At 53.1% G+C, this 16,489-nt stretch overlaps 6 protein-coding genes across 6 annotated transcripts; 5 read left to right on the forward strand and 1 right to left on the reverse strand.

The window, feature by feature from the left end:
- On the forward strand, positions 1-2,214 carry J4E90_002829 (uncharacterized protein; the record flags this gene model as incomplete). Its single annotated transcript, XM_051432405.1, has 2 exons — positions 1-1,831; positions 2,048-2,214. The coding sequence occupies 2 exons, from the start codon at positions 1-3 to the stop codon at positions 2,212-2,214; spliced, it is 1,998 nt and encodes a 665-aa protein (XP_051293827.1).
- Positions 2,215-3,461: 1,247 nt separating this feature from the next.
- J4E90_002830 (uncharacterized protein) lies at positions 3,462-5,289 on the reverse strand (the record flags this gene model as incomplete). Its single annotated transcript, XM_051432406.1, has 2 exons — positions 3,462-4,471; positions 4,518-5,289. 2 exons carry the CDS (start codon positions 5,287-5,289, stop codon positions 3,462-3,464), a joined length of 1,782 nt encoding a protein of 593 aa, XP_051293828.1.
- A 740-nt stretch (positions 5,290-6,029) lies between these two features.
- On the forward strand, positions 6,030-9,276 carry J4E90_002831 (uncharacterized protein; the record flags this gene model as incomplete). The annotated part of the gene is made up of 7 exons (XM_051432407.1): positions 6,030-6,665; positions 6,710-7,177; positions 7,224-7,618; positions 7,667-7,703; positions 7,789-7,901; positions 8,262-8,379; positions 8,476-9,276. The coding sequence occupies 7 exons, from the start codon at positions 6,030-6,032 to the stop codon at positions 9,274-9,276; spliced, it is 2,568 nt and encodes an 855-aa protein (XP_051293829.1).
- Positions 9,277-9,953: 677 nt separating this feature from the next.
- J4E90_002832 (uncharacterized protein) lies at positions 9,954-13,270 on the forward strand (the record flags this gene model as incomplete). Its single annotated transcript, XM_051432408.1, has 7 exons — positions 9,954-10,033; positions 10,092-10,342; positions 10,396-11,319; positions 11,371-11,523; positions 11,569-11,842; positions 11,896-11,963; positions 12,012-13,270. 7 exons carry the CDS (start codon positions 9,954-9,956, stop codon positions 13,268-13,270), a joined length of 3,009 nt encoding a protein of 1,002 aa, XP_051293830.1.
- Positions 13,271-14,002: 732 nt separating this feature from the next.
- J4E90_002833 (uncharacterized protein) lies at positions 14,003-14,835 on the forward strand (the record flags this gene model as incomplete). Its single annotated transcript, XM_051432409.1, has 2 exons — positions 14,003-14,061; positions 14,136-14,835. 2 exons carry the CDS (start codon positions 14,003-14,005, stop codon positions 14,833-14,835), a joined length of 759 nt encoding a protein of 252 aa, XP_051293831.1.
- Positions 14,836-15,111: 276 nt separating this feature from the next.
- On the forward strand, positions 15,112-16,341 carry CWC2 (Pre-mRNA-splicing factor; the record flags this gene model as incomplete). The annotated part of the gene is made up of 1 exon (XM_051432410.1): positions 15,112-16,341. One exon carries the CDS (start codon positions 15,112-15,114, stop codon positions 16,339-16,341), a length of 1,230 nt encoding a protein of 409 aa, XP_051293832.1.
- Between the last annotated feature and the right edge of the window lie 148 nt (positions 16,342-16,489).

A 16,489-nucleotide genomic window follows, 5' to 3' on the forward strand; every position in this document is an offset into this window, starting at 1 on the left:
ATGGCCTGGGTTCCAGAAGGCATCTCTGACAACGTGCTTGCCGCTGCCGTAGCGTCAACCAATTGGGCCAGTGGAGGCTTCGTGGGTATTGCTCCTCATCTCCAAGCTTCAGCGATACATGCCTTCCGTATCAACACCAAGTTCGTCAGTCAATCGATTCAGTACGAGCAAGGAATGCAAGGACAATACATGGGCGATAACGGCAAGGGCTTCGCCAAGATCTTCATCCAGGGCGTCACTGAGGGTGACGGCTTTGGTAACCGCTGGGTCCCTCACCAATACATTGACGTCGGTCCGCCGTGGGAGGATGACATTGAGAATTGGAACTTGGATCTACAGACATCAGGGGCGATAAGCACCAACCAGCTGTGGACACCTTCGTCTCTGCCTGACTCAACCGTCTTGGGGAAGACCATCGCTCGTCTCATAACGGCCTTTCGTCATTCACCTCCACCCTTCGATTCTGGCAAAATCACGGACCTCATCGACAGACATGGCATCTCAGCACTCACCAGGGTCATCATCGATGGTATCAAAAAAGCCGGTCTTTATAATATTCTCGCCAGCAACAAGCCATTCAAAGGTGTGGATCTGATCAGAGCCGCCAAGTATCAGATACGCGACCGCACTTCTTCCAATGAAGCTGGTGCCTATCTGAGACTGCATCTTACCAACAATAACGTAAAGTTATGGACGCCAAAGGCCACCTATGCCTACGTTGGTAAGACCAATGATTTTGCCAACCGCAATCACGGCCACAACTACACTGCTTCAAGTTATGGAGAAATGACACGAAACTCCCAAACTCTTGTAATGATTGCACTCTGCATTCTCGCCAAGACAGCAGAAGATGGAATGTTCTTTCTTACCGAACAAATATTCATCTGTCTGCTGGAGACTTACAAGCCAAATGTAGCTGATCCATCTAGAGCAACTCTTGGAACCTTGCGATCCGTACAAACGGCCAAATACTTCACAGACATCGCCGAGGCAGTGTTTCGTACGACTGGGTGGCAGGGCTTCATTAGTCGTGGACCGGAGTCATGCGGTGTACAGTTTGGAGCCAATTACAGCTCCCCTTTGTCTGAATATGTGTCCTCGTACGACAGATTCCTTTTTATTCGAACTGATGTGAACATCAAAGACGGAAAGACAGGATCGGTCATTCCTATGGCCTACTATCGACGTACTGGTCATCATACATCACAGCCCGGTGTGTTAGTGAGAAGTGCGCTGTGCCGGGTAGAGTACAAGAACGGAAAGCCGAAGAGCGTTATCAACTTTCAATGGAATATCGCCAAAAAGACCGCGCAAACGCATCCCCCTTCCGGATCTCACGTCGAAGTTGTTTTTGAAGTTCGAAAAGACGGAACACCCCACCCGCATGCGTGGGCGAGGCTTTCCGATATTGGTCCCTTCGAGAACTGGGGACAGGCAAACTCATTTGCGTGCCGTCTCGAATGGGAGTATCCGCTGGGCTCCGGAAAGTGGCGTTTCACTTATATCCATCGCACGAACATCTTCACTAAATTCGCCGATGATCAGGTGCCAGGATCATTACCAACATACAGCGGGGCCATATCCTTCCTCCAATGGCTTACGAACTCTACACCAAACCATACCCACGGCTGGATACCTAGGTTAGGCGGTGCGTGTTTTGCCCTGCAGAACGAGTACGACTTCATGAACCAGATCATTAGATTTCGGGATCAGAAGAACGACATCGTTATGATCTCTGGTCGTGCAAGGTCTGACCACGAGATGAGAACCCTTATGCGGCAACCGAAGTATGGATTCGGCCGAGTGGGAGGTGTCTATGGTTTTCCAGAGGGTAGCAGCGCCCGAAAGAATTGTGATGGATGTACACTCATGGACATCAACGGGGCCTTCAAAATGGGCGTTCTTCCCAACAAGAGTTGCGTTCAGGACGAGAAAAACAGTAGCGTGTGTACGAACTGTATGGCACTCGGTCGCCCTTGCTGCACATGGACGGCTGGTGTTTCGCACTATACCATGACGAACGTAAGCAGCGACACCAAAGCTATAGATTCCAGGATCAAGGCTGCACTGGTATCCATGCCAGTCGTCGGCATCCCAGAGCGCGGGCAAAACTTCTCACAAAAGTGGAGGACTATCACACATGGCAATCAGATTGATGATGATGGCAGCGACTGCGACGAGGATGACATAGTCGCAAATGAGGATGACGTTTAGTACATCGACGGTGGTAGATTTTGCAGGGCTTTTCATGTCGGAGTAGTTCCCAAGACAGGCTCAAGTGTTGGTCGTAAGCCCGCCGAAAGGATCTTTCGTATCATGCTTGATTATCAACTTTTGCCTCATGTATGTAGGATAGCGGGTTGCTCTTTGTTGGCGTTCATGGAAAAAGAAAATGGAGTTTAGGGCCGAAGAAGCTTCTCCTCAACTAGCAAATGAAAAGTTTCTAGTCTACATCTTTGTTTCTGACACTACGTTGTTCCGAATCGTTTGTATCTTGTCGCACCGAAGGATACCACGATCTAGACGACGCGGATGAGCAGGACATGAATTACCACTACACGGAGCTAGTCGGACTGTTCAAGAGATACAACGAGTCCAACAACGCGGCTGAATCTAGCGCACACTTATCGCCTCAATCGCCAACGCCATCATCCCTTAAGCGCTCCTGGAGTCGATCGTCAACCTCTTCCGATCGCGAGAAGCATCAATCAGCACCAACGACATTACTCCGCAAGAACAGCTCGAATCGTAGACCATTCTCACAGTGAGCTCACCTCATACAAGAAAAAAACTAAACAGGTCTGCAGGCTACATTAAGCCAAAGCCTTGCAAAGGCTGTGACCCAGCGCCAATGTAGGCTCCAGGCTGTTCAGCTTTTTCTTAGGTTGGCGTGAGCTCGACGGTATTGGCGGCATCAAAAGCACCAGCGCACATCATGCGCCTTGTATCCCACCGCGCGTCCAACCGACCTTGTTTCCTTCCTCTCAAATCTGGCTGTCAGCTCTGCAGGCTTTTTCTTTTTCTTTTCTTCTTTCGGACTCGCCATTGGCGTTAGGGTTGGGAAGCTCACGCTGACGTTTTGTAATCTTATCTGGGTACCATGGCATGGCGTAAGGATACACGGAGGAAGATACCCATGGATTGGCGTTCCTGATTTCAAGATTCATTCGCCTGATATTTGGCCTGTCCACAGGCAGATGCGGCATACTGACTCGTCTTACCAATGCGTGAGTCGGATCCAGCATGTACGAGAGCGACAATTTGATGCATTGGTGATAAAGCTAGCATGTACGTCGAGGAACATAACACGACTTGATCAGTGAACTAGATCGGTAATGAGTTCGAACGCGTGTTCTTCATTGTAGAGAAAAGCCCGTATTACAGGAAGGGGGTGGAATAAACCGTGTTATATACACCTAATCACACATGTCTAAGTTCAAAGCGGGCATCCACTGAAGACCTCAGTGATGCACATATCTAAAGCCAATCCTCTTCCTCAGCGCCGCACGCTCCGACAGCTGCTCCGCAACAAAGCGGACACTGGGCTTCTCGATCTTCCTGGCACCCTCCCTCAAATATCTGCTGTGTCTCGAAGCCGTGCGAACCGGGTCCGGGGTATACGGTGTCGCATCGAACCTGCGAACCAGCGGTATAGGCTTGACGTGAATCTCCTTCGGGGCACGCCGACGAGCGCGTCGTATGATTTCCCTCGAACGTATCGATATCGTCGGTTTTACTGGCTTGTACGAGTCGACGACGCGAGCAGACGGTGCTTTGCTGGGAGGGAGGGAAATGAAGTTGTAGGCTGTGGTGTTGGAGGCGCGCTTGCGACGGGGCGCTCGGCTTGTCGTTTGTGCGGTTGGTGGGTTTACTTCTCTAGATGATGGTTGAGAGGTAGTCTTACTGGGAGTGGAGTTGTTTGGAGTCTCACCTTGGGGCTGAGATACAGGCTCAGAACCCGTCGAGGACTCAGGAGTCGTGGTAGGCTCTTGCGCTTTTGGCGTCTTCTTGGCGGCAGCATTGAGTGCTGTAATGTCTGGCCTCCTAGAGCCGGGTCCCAGCGGTTTCGGCTTGGTATTCTTTACTGTGGTGTAAACAGTGCCCTTGACGGCAACACCTCCAGTCGGCCCCTCAATCCATACATCGTATATACTGCCATGTTGCAATTTCTTCTTCTCCAAGCCGCATATACGCATCTCCTCGTCGCAGTACAGCGGCGCTAGATTGCGATATTCAATCGACTCGAGATCATGCTTTCCCCCGGTCTGTGCATACACGTAATGGCTTATGGTTTTCAACATGAGGAGCAGGGAAAGAGGACCGTGAACTAGCAGGTTGCGGTGGCCTTCGACGTTACGAGCGTACTCGGGATCGAGGTGTATGCGATGGGCGTTGAAGGTAAGAGCAGAGAAGCGGAAAAGAAGGGCGCGATCGGGAGTGAGGGCGTGGGAGAAGTCTGGCTTCCCAGGCGCTACATAGAGTCAGTAGATAGTCGGGAGGGTTGTCAGAGTACGCACGCTGCAGATACTTCACGGTGGCCATCTGCCCAGCCTTGACTGCCTCCAATTCGGCAGCGGGGCGCTCCTTGAAAAAGACCAGGTTACGCTCCTCCTTCACGATGGCGTCGCCCCAATCGTCGCCGTCTCGCAACTGCTGCTCGAGATAAGTCTTTAGTTTTTTACCTCCATTCTTTCCCAATTTGCCATGCTTCGCGTTGTACGCTCTCCCTACGATGTCCACCCGTGCAAAACGCCGCTCGATCGTGACAAAGATCTTGGCAGTGTCGCCTTCTCCGTGCAGTCGGACATGCTTTATGTGCTCCGTCCCAGACATGGGAAAGTCGACTCTAAAGCCGCGGTTACGGTCGTAATACTCGTCGGGTCGTACTTGTATCGAGCCGCCAGCCCACATGCGCCGAACCCACGGCCCGCCCGGGCTCTGCGACGCGTCTGTTCCATCTGGGAGTAATTCGGTTGTCCGCACCGCGGGATTGAACCATATCAAGTGATGACCAAACGGCACCATGCGACTACGCACACCGGGGGCATAGCACCATTCTTGAGGTAAGAAACCCGTGATGCTTTGCGACAGCTTGAATTCGTGCGGAGTGGCGATGAACTCAGGAAGGTGTATGGCGTCTCGCTTCAACATTTCGGTGCGCAGCTCTTGGAACCATGGCGGATCCACCGAGTTGGCTGAAGAACAGCATCGCAGCGGTATTCTTCGCCATTGCGTGCGATTCGCGTTGTCCCAGGCAATCCGACGTGCGCGCGGGGTCCGGAGCAGCATTGGGAAGAAGGTCTGTGGACATCGCAAGACCCGCCGCAGATGCTATCCTTGAAGTCTTGGCGGATTAATGACGTAGGCGACTTGACCGTTTGAATACCCATCACTTGTACGCAGCGTGACACTTCACCTATAACAACCATTGCTAATCTCCATTATGTGTCAGTCTTCATATACTACGCGCTTGAAAAGCTGTGAAGATGCAGCAGCCATGCCAATCCAACCGCCAATGTCATGCGCGGCTGACCGCCTCGCTGCGACCCACTTGTTAGCCACACCCATCATCTTCACACCGATGTACCATGGACATAGCTTGCATTGAACTCGCATGCTAAGTTCAAGCCTGCAACTGATATCGCGTCACGCGTCTTGACGTGTTTGTTTGTGTTCCTCTTCCGGCTATCCACGAGCGTCGCACCTTCTTCACGTCCACCCCGGCTTAATCTTCACCGCCAACGCCATCGTTTCCTTGCAAACAACGCCTTTACCTCATAAGCGAGTCTCCAGTATGTGTGCAGTCTACCAAACTTGTGGGTTGCTGTTTCGTCTGCGTCTGAACCGCGTTCGTCATGCTAAGCCACGGAAGCCTACAGCGACTGCCACAACATAGTCAGCCGTATACGCACGAGGTGACGGTTTCCAGACACGTGAACAACGTGTCACCCCAAATTGTCACTCACCATACATCCCTGGGGCAGGAAAGTGCTGGACGCCTTCACACGCAGGGTATCACCTGCACAGCGATGACGAGCAAGATGGAGCTTCTGGAGTGTCCCATGTGTGACTTCACCGTGCTTCAGAAAGATGACTACATTCTCCAACTACACTTTGAGCAAGTGCATACCGAGAACTCTCCTTTCGTGATAGAAGACGACCCAGAACCGTTACCCCCTTCGTTGCCCCTCAGGCCTTCCTCGCTCCGCCACGACACTGAGGACGCGCCTTCCTCCGACGACTCGGAAGAGGAGGAAAGCACTACAGTGTGCCCTGACCCCAACTGTGGTGAAGTCGTTCCTCTCTCCGACTTCAACGACCATCTCGAATACCACAACGCAGAAACTTTATCATTTGACGAGACTACAGGAAAGTATCATTCTCATCATTCATCCGCTACTATGCAAGGCTCGACCTCATCTCGTCGTTCCCATGCGAGTCAGGCAAGGACCACAACATCCGAGCGAAGTTTCAGCACAGACTTGTCAGATGCTTTGAAGAGGACTGATGCTCACGGCCGCAAATCGAAGAAGCACCCACATCGGCATCGGCGCGACATCGATGAGAGCGAGAAGAGTACCATCGGAAGGAGTATTCTAGGCTTCAATCCTTTTGCGAAACCCGACAAGTCCGTCAAGCCACCGATCAAAAGTGCTCGGCTAGGTGTAAGTTGATCGTCCTTTTGGCAGGGCCTAGCTAATCTCCGCAGAAATCCGAACTGGGACCCTACGCTTGGGAGAATCGAATGCCTAGGTGGCTGCACGATCAGCTGGATGCCGGCCCCAAGATCACTGCCGTCAACCGCATCGGCCGAGATGGCCGCCTCATCAAGCATGATCAGGTGCAGAACGAGACGCCGGGCATCATTCCCATCCTTGCGCAACTATCTGCTCTTGATCGGACCGTGAAGGAAGCATATTACTGTCATCCATCGACACTCCACGTCGGTAAAACGCCAAGCGAAGGCGGCTTTTGCGGTTACCGGAACATACAAATGCTGCTGTCCTACATCCAAGGGGCCAAGGCTCAAGGCTACGAAGAATTCCCAGGACGGGTGCCGACTATCCTGAAGATGCAAGATCACATTGAAGATGCTTGGGATAAAGGCATCAACTCAATCGGCCGTGTCCAGACTGGTGGTATACGTGATACCAGAAAGTACATCGGCACACCAGAGGTAACATCTTACTCACCTTCAACTGTTCTCTGCTAATATGTAGCAGGCTCAAGCCTTTTTCCTCAACTCAGAAATCAACTGCGCTGTCGAGCAGTTCAGCGACAATAAAGATCGCGCCATTGCGGCTCACGAGCTTCTCCTCGCTGCCATGGAACGATATTTTGCGCGAGCGGCTGCCAGCGACGGATCCAATGTCTCCAAGACTCTTCTACCGCCTATCTACCTTCAGCAACCAGGACACTCGATCAGCATTGTCGGTTTTGAGCGCCGCTTTGACGGCTCATGCAATCTGGTCGTCTTCGATCCCATGTATCTCACGAGTCCTGCGATGCATAAGCTGCTTGGTCGGAAAAGCATCAGGACAGCTCGACCCGAGGTTCTGTACGCATATCGTCGCGGAGCTGGGAAGCTTAAGAAATACGCTGCTTACGAAATTCTGATGTATGTTCATTAGTCGATAAGCGTTTGTCGCATGCTGACTTTGCTCAGGCTCACTGCATCACCGCCTTTGTTTCCCGCTTGGGATGTATGAGCATCCATCCTCAAACCTGACCCTTGCATATAATAGCACAGTCCGTTTCTATGACATCTACTGAACGTTGCTCTTCTAGGTACTTCGTCAATTCCCCGAGTGCCGCTTCGTGTACGTCTTCTTCCGTGCACGCACCCTCGGATACGACGTGTATCCAGAAGACTATTTCCTACGAAACTTTCCGTGGCAACAGTACGGCGGACTGTGGTCTTGCGACGATGCTCGGTTCGCCCGAGCGGAGCCGATGAACCCACTCACAGCTCTGGCTCTACGTCGTATCACGGGCGAAGGGTCTTCGAGCTCCAGCAATACCAATAGTCCCACAAGTCCCACAAGCTTCTTCACAAACAGCTGTTTTCAGCACATGCCAGCAGACGAGCATGATCGACTTCCTTCATGGCTGGGCTCGCTCGATGGTTCGGCGAATGGCTTTGTGAGCCCACCCCGGTACGGCGGCAATAGTCCTGTTTACAACATGGGTACAATGAGCGCTGCTCTGCCTCAGCCTAGGGCAATGAAGCCACAACTGTCACTTCTGACGGATGTTGGAAGAAAGTATCCTGGATTCCCCACGCCCTTGTCCCCTACCCTGCCAGCAAAGGAGGCTTACCCTTCGCCTGCATCTGACGCTGGAAACAGAGCTGCAACACCTCGCGCTATGAGCCCTGCAGTGCGTACAGTGAGCCCGATGAGCATCGACGGCTCAGCCACGTGCTGGCCTTCCCTTCGTTGCGAGCCTCATGGATATGCTCAGCATGCGTCACAGATGGGTCTCATCGACAATGTACTCTTGGGTCCTCAGCAGATGCGTAACGGATGCCGCACTCCATCAGCATCCTCGCAAGTAATTACCGGTCTCGCGAGTCCTCCTGCCAGTCCATCACGATGTGTATCTCCGCGTACGACCATGCTGAAGAAGTTCGCCGGAAAGCAAGGTCACCAAGACCTATCGCCAAAGTCCATGCAGGACCTAAGGCTTGAACTCGAAGTCCATCCCAGCGCTCGCAATCACAACGCATACCCAGCGTCTCCTCCTTCATCTATTCGCTCTTTCTCGTCAGCTTCCCACCGTCAGCCGGCATCGCCTTCTTTTGCTATTGCCAACGGCGTGGAGTCGGAGGCAACGTCGCCCATTGATCCCTCCGGTACCATGCTCTTCTACACATCTAATCGCAGCGTCGATTCAGGTCTGCTCGGCGTCTGCCCGCTTTCTGAACCCCAGGTCGCTGAATACAGATTCTGGCGTCCTTGCGGCCGGCGCATCTGTGGGTTTGGATGCGGAGGCGCGAATGTAGGCGAGGCGGCAGCTGCAAAGCGGCTATTCCGACAAGTCGAGGAGGTCATACCCGAGGTGGAGAACGAGGTTGATAACGACGATGCAGGAATGGCGCAGAGTGAAGAGCACGAGTATGGTCTCGATGGTCAGGCCGACAACAGTACGGGTGGTGCAGGTCATGCCAATGGAGACGGCAAGTTCAGCACGAGCACTTGGGCAGGTCGTCGACTGGTGATGGACTGGAACCAGTTCTTGTCAGGCTGCGAGAGGGATGGCATCGCGCAATTCTGATTGAGTGCAGATGGGGTGAGGGGTATTGCTAAGTCTCTATGACTTGGCGGCATTTCGACGGAGGTACTCGGGGGTACTCTGCGGTACTATGGGGCTCACTACAGGGTCGTGATGGCGGGCCATTGTCTTTTGAGTTTATCTATACCACTCGTTCATCACTTGGTTCTTCAGCCTGGAGTCGTGCTGTTTAACGTTACGGTTGTGACTTGTCCGCATGATGCCTTGTTCAGCTGTTCAGAGAAAGAAGCGAGGCTAGGTGTGGCGTCGAGATGTCGTAGGGCATAGCTCGCAACACTAAACTGGCGTCTGAATGTCAAAAATCTATTACGGGGCAAGTGACGTGCCTTGAAATCCGAGTCAAGCTAGGCTGGACGACCCAATCGGCGATGATAACCAGCTAATCACCCAGCGTGTGCAACCAGCGCTGCAGAGATCGAAAACCAGTATGATCTGCCGGCCTAGACCGCGTAGACTCTCGTACTCATATGTCCTGTTCCTCGCCCCAGCCCTGGATGCCCGCGAGAATTTCGCCGTCCCGGGTCTCAGGTCGCCTCTTGACAGGCACGCGCTCGTGGGGTGTGGTATGACGTCACGCGGATCTTCCTTCTCCCAGCACTTCTTCCTACCACCTGCTTTCGCTTTGAGACAAGCCGAGCGCGCTCGCCTGCACCTGCGCCATGGAGAACCTTGACAAGCTGTCTGCGACGGGTCTGCCAGTGTTCGATCTGAATGCGGAGAACCTGCGGCGCAAGGACTGGTGAGAAGACGGCCAAGATGCATGCGCTCCTGCTGGGCCCGTACTGACAACCGCCCAGGACTAAAACAACCATCGGCTCGCGCGAGTCGTGGCCCGTTGCATTAACATGTCTCGTCCACACGTGCGTGCTGCCCATGCCCCACTGCAGCGCCATCTTCTGGGGCCAGGACCTGATAGTTATACACAACCTCGCCTGGGAGAAGGCACGGGGTGGTCTTGATGGCCAGGCCACCCTCGCGCGCGACAGCTACGGCCATGAGGCGCTCGGCACGCTACGAACGGTGCTGAGAGGGCGAACGGTCAAGGTGGGTAAGCATCAGCTACGACCATGTTTCCCGCATCTAGCCAACTGACCCTTCTAGCCGCTAGGTATTTCCTCAAGGACTTCGCCGAAGACCATGAAACCCAGCTTCTCCTCAGTACTATCTTAGACGAGAGCGGCACACGACAGGGCGTATTGGCCCAGCTGCTCGAGAACCGACCTGTAGACCGCTACATGCCCATCGAGGGTATCGATAAATTCTCGCGCCAAAATCCAGGGAGACGAGTCAAGGACAATGAGTCTCAACAGAAAGGCAAGCACAACAGTAAAACCGAGCAGGCAGATTCCATGCAGACCAACATGTTCCAGCGCTTCGCCGAGCTGCTGCCCAATGGCCTGGCCATTCTCGACAAGGACGCCGAAGCCATCTTCGTGAACGACGGCTTCTTCAAGCTGACCACGAACAAGGGCAACAACGAGTTTCGATCGTGGCCTGAGAGCATTCACCCCGACGACTACGAAGACGTTATGACTGCATACCGCAAGGCATTCGAAAGCCGCACAGAGCTGCAGATAGAGTTTAGATGCGATGTCGCTGAGCCTGAGGAAATGAAGTCCAAGGGAGAGCAGTGGAGACTTTTCTTGCTCAAGCCTCTGAGTGAGGAGGCTGATGCCGGTTTTATTAGCGCCGTTATCGACATCACCGATATCAAACATGCCCAATTGACCCAAGAGAAAGCTGCCAATGATGCCAAAGAGCGCAAGGAGCAACAGGAGAGGTTTATTGACATGGTTTCCCATGAGATTCGAAATCCTCTTTCTGCCGTCCTGCATTTAGCTGAAGAAGTGAGAGAGATTACTAAAGAAATTGGGGCGCAACACGACGACATCCACGACCAAGTGGCCGATATCTTGGACGCTGCCGACACTATACTGCTTTGCGTCTCACACCAGAACACTCTTGTAGACGACATTCTATCTTTTTCCAAGCTCGACTCTATGATGTTGTCCTTAGTACCCCGACGTGAGTTTCTCCATAGTCATAACGTATGACCATCTTACTGAAATACCATAGCAACAAGACCCAAATGGGAGTTCTCCCAAGCACTCCGAGTTTTCCATTCCGAGTTCAAAGCCAAGAACATCAAGTTCCACTATGCCATGGACGTCTCATATGAGGAACAGAAAGTGGACCATGTTGTCGCCGATCTGAACCGCATGAAGCAAGGTAAATAACTTGTGCTATCTTCCCAAGCCACGCTGACGTCTTTAGTACTGGTCAACTTGATAACCAACGCTATCAAATTTACTTCCAAGAAGAATGGCGACAGAAACATCACTGTGTGTATGGGTGCATCCGTCAAGCGACCTACGTCTTACCCCCCAAACGTCATCTATTTCAGTGAAGAGAAAGAGGCTTTCCACCTTGATTCCACAATGACATCGGAATGGGGCGCCGGGGCTGCCATGTACTTGATGGTGGCCGTCAAAGATACTGGTATAGGCATTAGCAAAGAGGGCCAGGCCAAACTGTTCGAGCGATTTAGGTACGTTGTGCGCTCTCAAACTCATCAAAAATGCTAAGCTCACCACATGACAGACAAGCGACACCCAAGACTCAGGAGAGATATGGCGGCTCAGGTCTTGGTCTGTTCATATCCCGCAAATGTGAGTCAATGCCCCTGCTTCATACGCCATTAGCTAATCTATGCTCAGTATGCACATTGCACGGTGGAGACATTGGCGTGAGTTCGAAGGAAGGAGAAGGTTCAACATTCGGGTTCTTCTTCAAAGTCCGTCGCGCGGTCGGCGAAAATAGTGAGGGGCGGCCGACACAATCTCGAAGCAACTCTGAAACCTCAAACGCTTCCTCTCGCCCAGGAGAGTCCGGATCGCGGCCGTCTCGTCCACCCATTAGTCGTGCAAACTCGAATCTCTCAAGCATCAAAGAACGGAAGAATGAGCGTCCTGAAGCGAAAACGCTCGCAAGTCATGGCGGTGTGGATACTGAGGATGTCGATCCTTCACTCAAGCATCCACCAGTAGAGAATCATCCAGAGTCGCATCCGAACTCAAACGAAGATTCGCGCTACAAAGAGACGGAGAAGGCCACCGAGGATATCAGAACACAAAAGCCACACATGGAAAGGAAACTACCCGACCTAAGGAGAGGTGAGACGTCACGCCAGGAGGACGATGCTAAAGAGATTACGAGATCCCAGAGCGACCAGCGCAACGAAGACACACATACCCTTCTTCTCGTGGAAGACAACCTCATCAACCAGAAAGTGCTGCGGCGGCAGCTCCAATCCCGTGGTTTCCAAGTGTTTACTGCGAACAACGGACAGGAAGCCATCGACGCAGTCGCCGAGCGCGGACAATTGGCGGACAACGGCCCCAATGATCGCAATTACTTCGACTGCATACTTATGGACCAGGAGATGCCAATCAAAGATGGCAATGCGGCGACGCAAGAGATCAGACAACTACAGGATGAGGGCAAGGCTGGGTATAGCCACATTCTCGGTGTCTCTGCAAACGTACGGGAAGCGCAGACTAACAGCATGCGCGCAGCCGGTATGGACGACGTCATCTCCAAGCCATTCAAGGTCGACGATCTGGTCAAGAAAGTTCGTGGGTTAGTGCTCAACGGCGGTGGTGGTTCAAAACATGACAACCGGCCGAATGGTAGCTCAGATACTGGGCAGGAAGACAAGAGCAAGAACCAAAGGAAGAAGAGTGGGAATCAGGAAGATGAGGGCGCCAGCCAGCAAGAGATGGGTGGCCTTCATCCACAAGCCGCCGAACGACGAGATAAGGACGGGCATTCGAATAACGAAAGAGAGAACCTGGATCGAGGTGGCGAAAGGTCAAGATCGCGCTCCAAAAGAACCGAAGGATCTCCGAAGAACGAGCACAAGTCGCACGCCAATGTAACCGAGGGGTCCGCGACGAACCAACAACAGTCAAAATGAGTGCTATATCGTCCCGGCGTGCCTAGGGTACGTGTATACTCGCATTTGGATTGCATGGTATTGTTCTCTGTGAAATTCGGGGCTCAGGATTGCATTGCACGGTGTTTTGGATTCGACGATCTGGACTGAAAGTTGAAATGATTGGATGAGAAATGAATATACGAGGTTGGATCGCATTTATAGATGGGATTGAGCGTCCTAGAAGATGGCAGGTAGGGAAGATGAGGGTCGATGGTGGATGCTTTTGCTGTAGCTGCCTCGCCCCTTGTCCGCTTTCTTCGAGGACATGCTAAGGGCTACGAGGGCTTATTCTCGTGCATTTATAAGGGACTGAGCGTTCAAGTTTTCTATTGCAGTATCTTCCGAATTTGAATTGCTACACTATTGTCGGGGGAGGTGCACTGCTAGTTATGCCCAGTATGAAGGCCTTCTCCGCGTATGAAGCAAAGGTTACTCGCGAGAAGAACCTTCAGATTCAAGCGCGAAACCCAGGGGAAGCCTGGAAGTCGTGCATGAGGTGGAGTCTCCGATAATGCAAGAACCCGTAGGTACGCGAGTCATGCCTATGACATCCCACTTCCAGATGTTACCCCACCCTTTAACCAAACAAACATCACGACCGAACTCATCGTCATGCCTGCTAGACTTGTTTACATGCGCAGCTGCGGTCTATTGCCTACTCTCTGTCCGCCTTGAAATCTTAACTAACCTTCCACACTCCTCCTACCTAACATGACGAAAGAGTTCCAAGACAAGGTCGTCCTGATCACAGGCGCAGCGAGCGGTATCGGGTACTTCTCCATCTCACATCTTCCCACCTTAACCCATCTACCCCAGTAAACCCATCATGCTAACCGTCCCCCAGCCGCGCAACAGCCCTCAAACTCTCCTCCCTCGGCGCCTCCCTCGCCCTCTGCGACCTCAACTTCCCCGCCCTCAGCGCCGTAGCCACCTCCTGCACAACACCAACCCACCTCCGCAAAGTCGACGTAGCCTCCTCATCCCAAGTCCAAGAATTCGTCGACAGCACGATAAAAGGGCTAGGCCGCCTCGACTACGTCTTCAACTGCGCCGGCGTCAACCCCACGAGCCTGAAGCTCGAAGACACGGACGAGGAATACTGGGATAAACTCGTCAACACCAATCTCAAAGGCGTGTTCCTCGTTACAAAAGCGTGCCTGCCGCATCTGGAACGCGGTTCTGCTATTGTCAATGTAAGCAGCATATCAGGGATTCGTGGTTCGGCGCTCCAGTCTGTGTACTGCACCACGAAGTTTGGGCTTATTGGCATGACGAAGTCGCATGCGCTGGAGTTTGGGCCGAGGGGCATTAGGGTGAATTGCGTTGCACCGGGGTATATTGATACGCCGTCGAATGCGGGGATTGTGAAGGGTGGGGAGGCGGTGGAGAGGATGAGGAATGGGAATGCGCTTGAGAGGCTGGGTGAGCCGGAGGAGGTGGCGGATGTGGTGGCGTTCTTGTTTGGAGAGGGCGCGAGGTATGTTAATGGGGCTGTGCTGGAGATTGATGGGGGGATTAAGATGAGTAGTACTACGAGTAAGTGAGGGTGTGGAATGAAGAGGACTTCGGGAGGGGTGCGTGTAGATGAGCAGGGAGTGGTGGGTCTGCTTGTAAAGGAAGAACTAGTAATAATATGGCAACCATTGAGGCTCCGCATATGATTCGGTCTGTTAAAGTCCGATATCGTGGTCACCCAATGGGAACCTGAGGCAGAGGAACTCCTTGGTCACGTGCGAGATCGCCAGCTGCGCTAGCGCCTGTCGCATGTCGAAAGTTCCGTCGCGACATCATACTCTCACCACGACACCAACACCACAGCCATGACCGAAGTACAACAACCCACGCAAACGTCGCTCGCGACCGATACATCTCTCGAAACCGCTACATCGACTGAGCTCGTACCGACGACCGAACAGACGATCATCACGACCAATGCCGAGGGCAAAAAAGTTAAGAAGATCATCCGTCGCAAGCGGAGACCGGCGCGTCCACAGGTCGATCCTGCTACGATAAAGCCTCAAGAAGTCGCGCAGACGGGTAACATCTACAACGTCTGGTACAACAAGTGGTCTGGCGGCGACAGGGAGGACAAATACCTCTCTAAGACTGCTGCGCAGGGACGCTGCAACATCGCCAAGGACAGCGGATACACCAAAGCCGACAAGACACCCGGATCCTACTTCTGCCTCTTCTTTGCGCGTGGCATCTGCCCAAAGGGTGTGGACTGTGAGTACCTCCACCGCCTGCCGACCGTCACCGACCTCTTCCCGAGCAACGTCGACTGCTTTGGGCGCGACAAGCATGCCGACTACCGAGACGACATGGGCGGTGTAGGAACCTTCCAACGACAGAACCGAACGCTATACATCGGGCGCATACACCCCACAGACGACATCGAAGAGATCGTATCGCGACACATGCAAGAATGGGGCGAGATCGAGCGAACGCGTGTCCTAACAGCGCGCGGCGTAGCCTTCGTCACCTACACCAACGAAGCCAACTCCCAATTCGCCAAGGAAGCAATGGCCCACCAATCCTTCGACAATAACGAAATCCTAAACGTCCGCTGGGCAACCGTTGACCCCAACCCACAAGCCGCAAAGCGCGAAGCCCGCCGCATCGAAGAACAAGCCGCCGAGGCGATCCGAAAAGCGCTCCCTGCAGCCTACGTCGCTGAACTCGAAGGCAGAGACCCCGACAGCAAGAAGCGCAGAAAGGTGGAAGGTAGCTTTGGACTACAGGGCTACGAAGCACCAGATGACGTGTGGTACGCGAAGGAGAAGAGCGAGTGGGAAGCAGCCAAGCAGCTCGAATCCGGTGGCATGGGCGAGCGCATGATGATTGAGAGTGGAGAGTCGGCATACCAGGAGGACAGCGCTGCTGCACTACAGTACCAGCAAGATGAGAACTCAGCTGCGCAACAGCAGGCTAATGGCATCCTATCGGGCTCTACACTAGCGGCGCTCAAGGGCTTCAAGGCTACGCCGTCGAATAAGCGGCCTGCGCCTGTTGCGGGGCCGTTGGTGGATTATGGCAGTGATAGTGATTAGGTTTGGGGTTGAATTGGGGAGCAGACTGGAGATTCTCCCTGCGTGGGCTCAATGCGTGGGCAAGAAAGATATTGGGGGGGGAGGATTGTATGTATAGTTTGCATGATGGAGAAAAGGACTAAGCATCTCATGGCGTACGCATAGGTTA

The sequence above is a fragment of the Alternaria incomplexa genome, assembly GCF_024043165.1.
Source record: "Alternaria incomplexa strain BMP 0042 chromosome Unknown scaffold_3, whole genome shotgun sequence".
In the NCBI taxonomy this organism is placed as follows: domain Eukaryota; kingdom Fungi; phylum Ascomycota; class Dothideomycetes; order Pleosporales; family Pleosporaceae; genus Alternaria; species Alternaria incomplexa.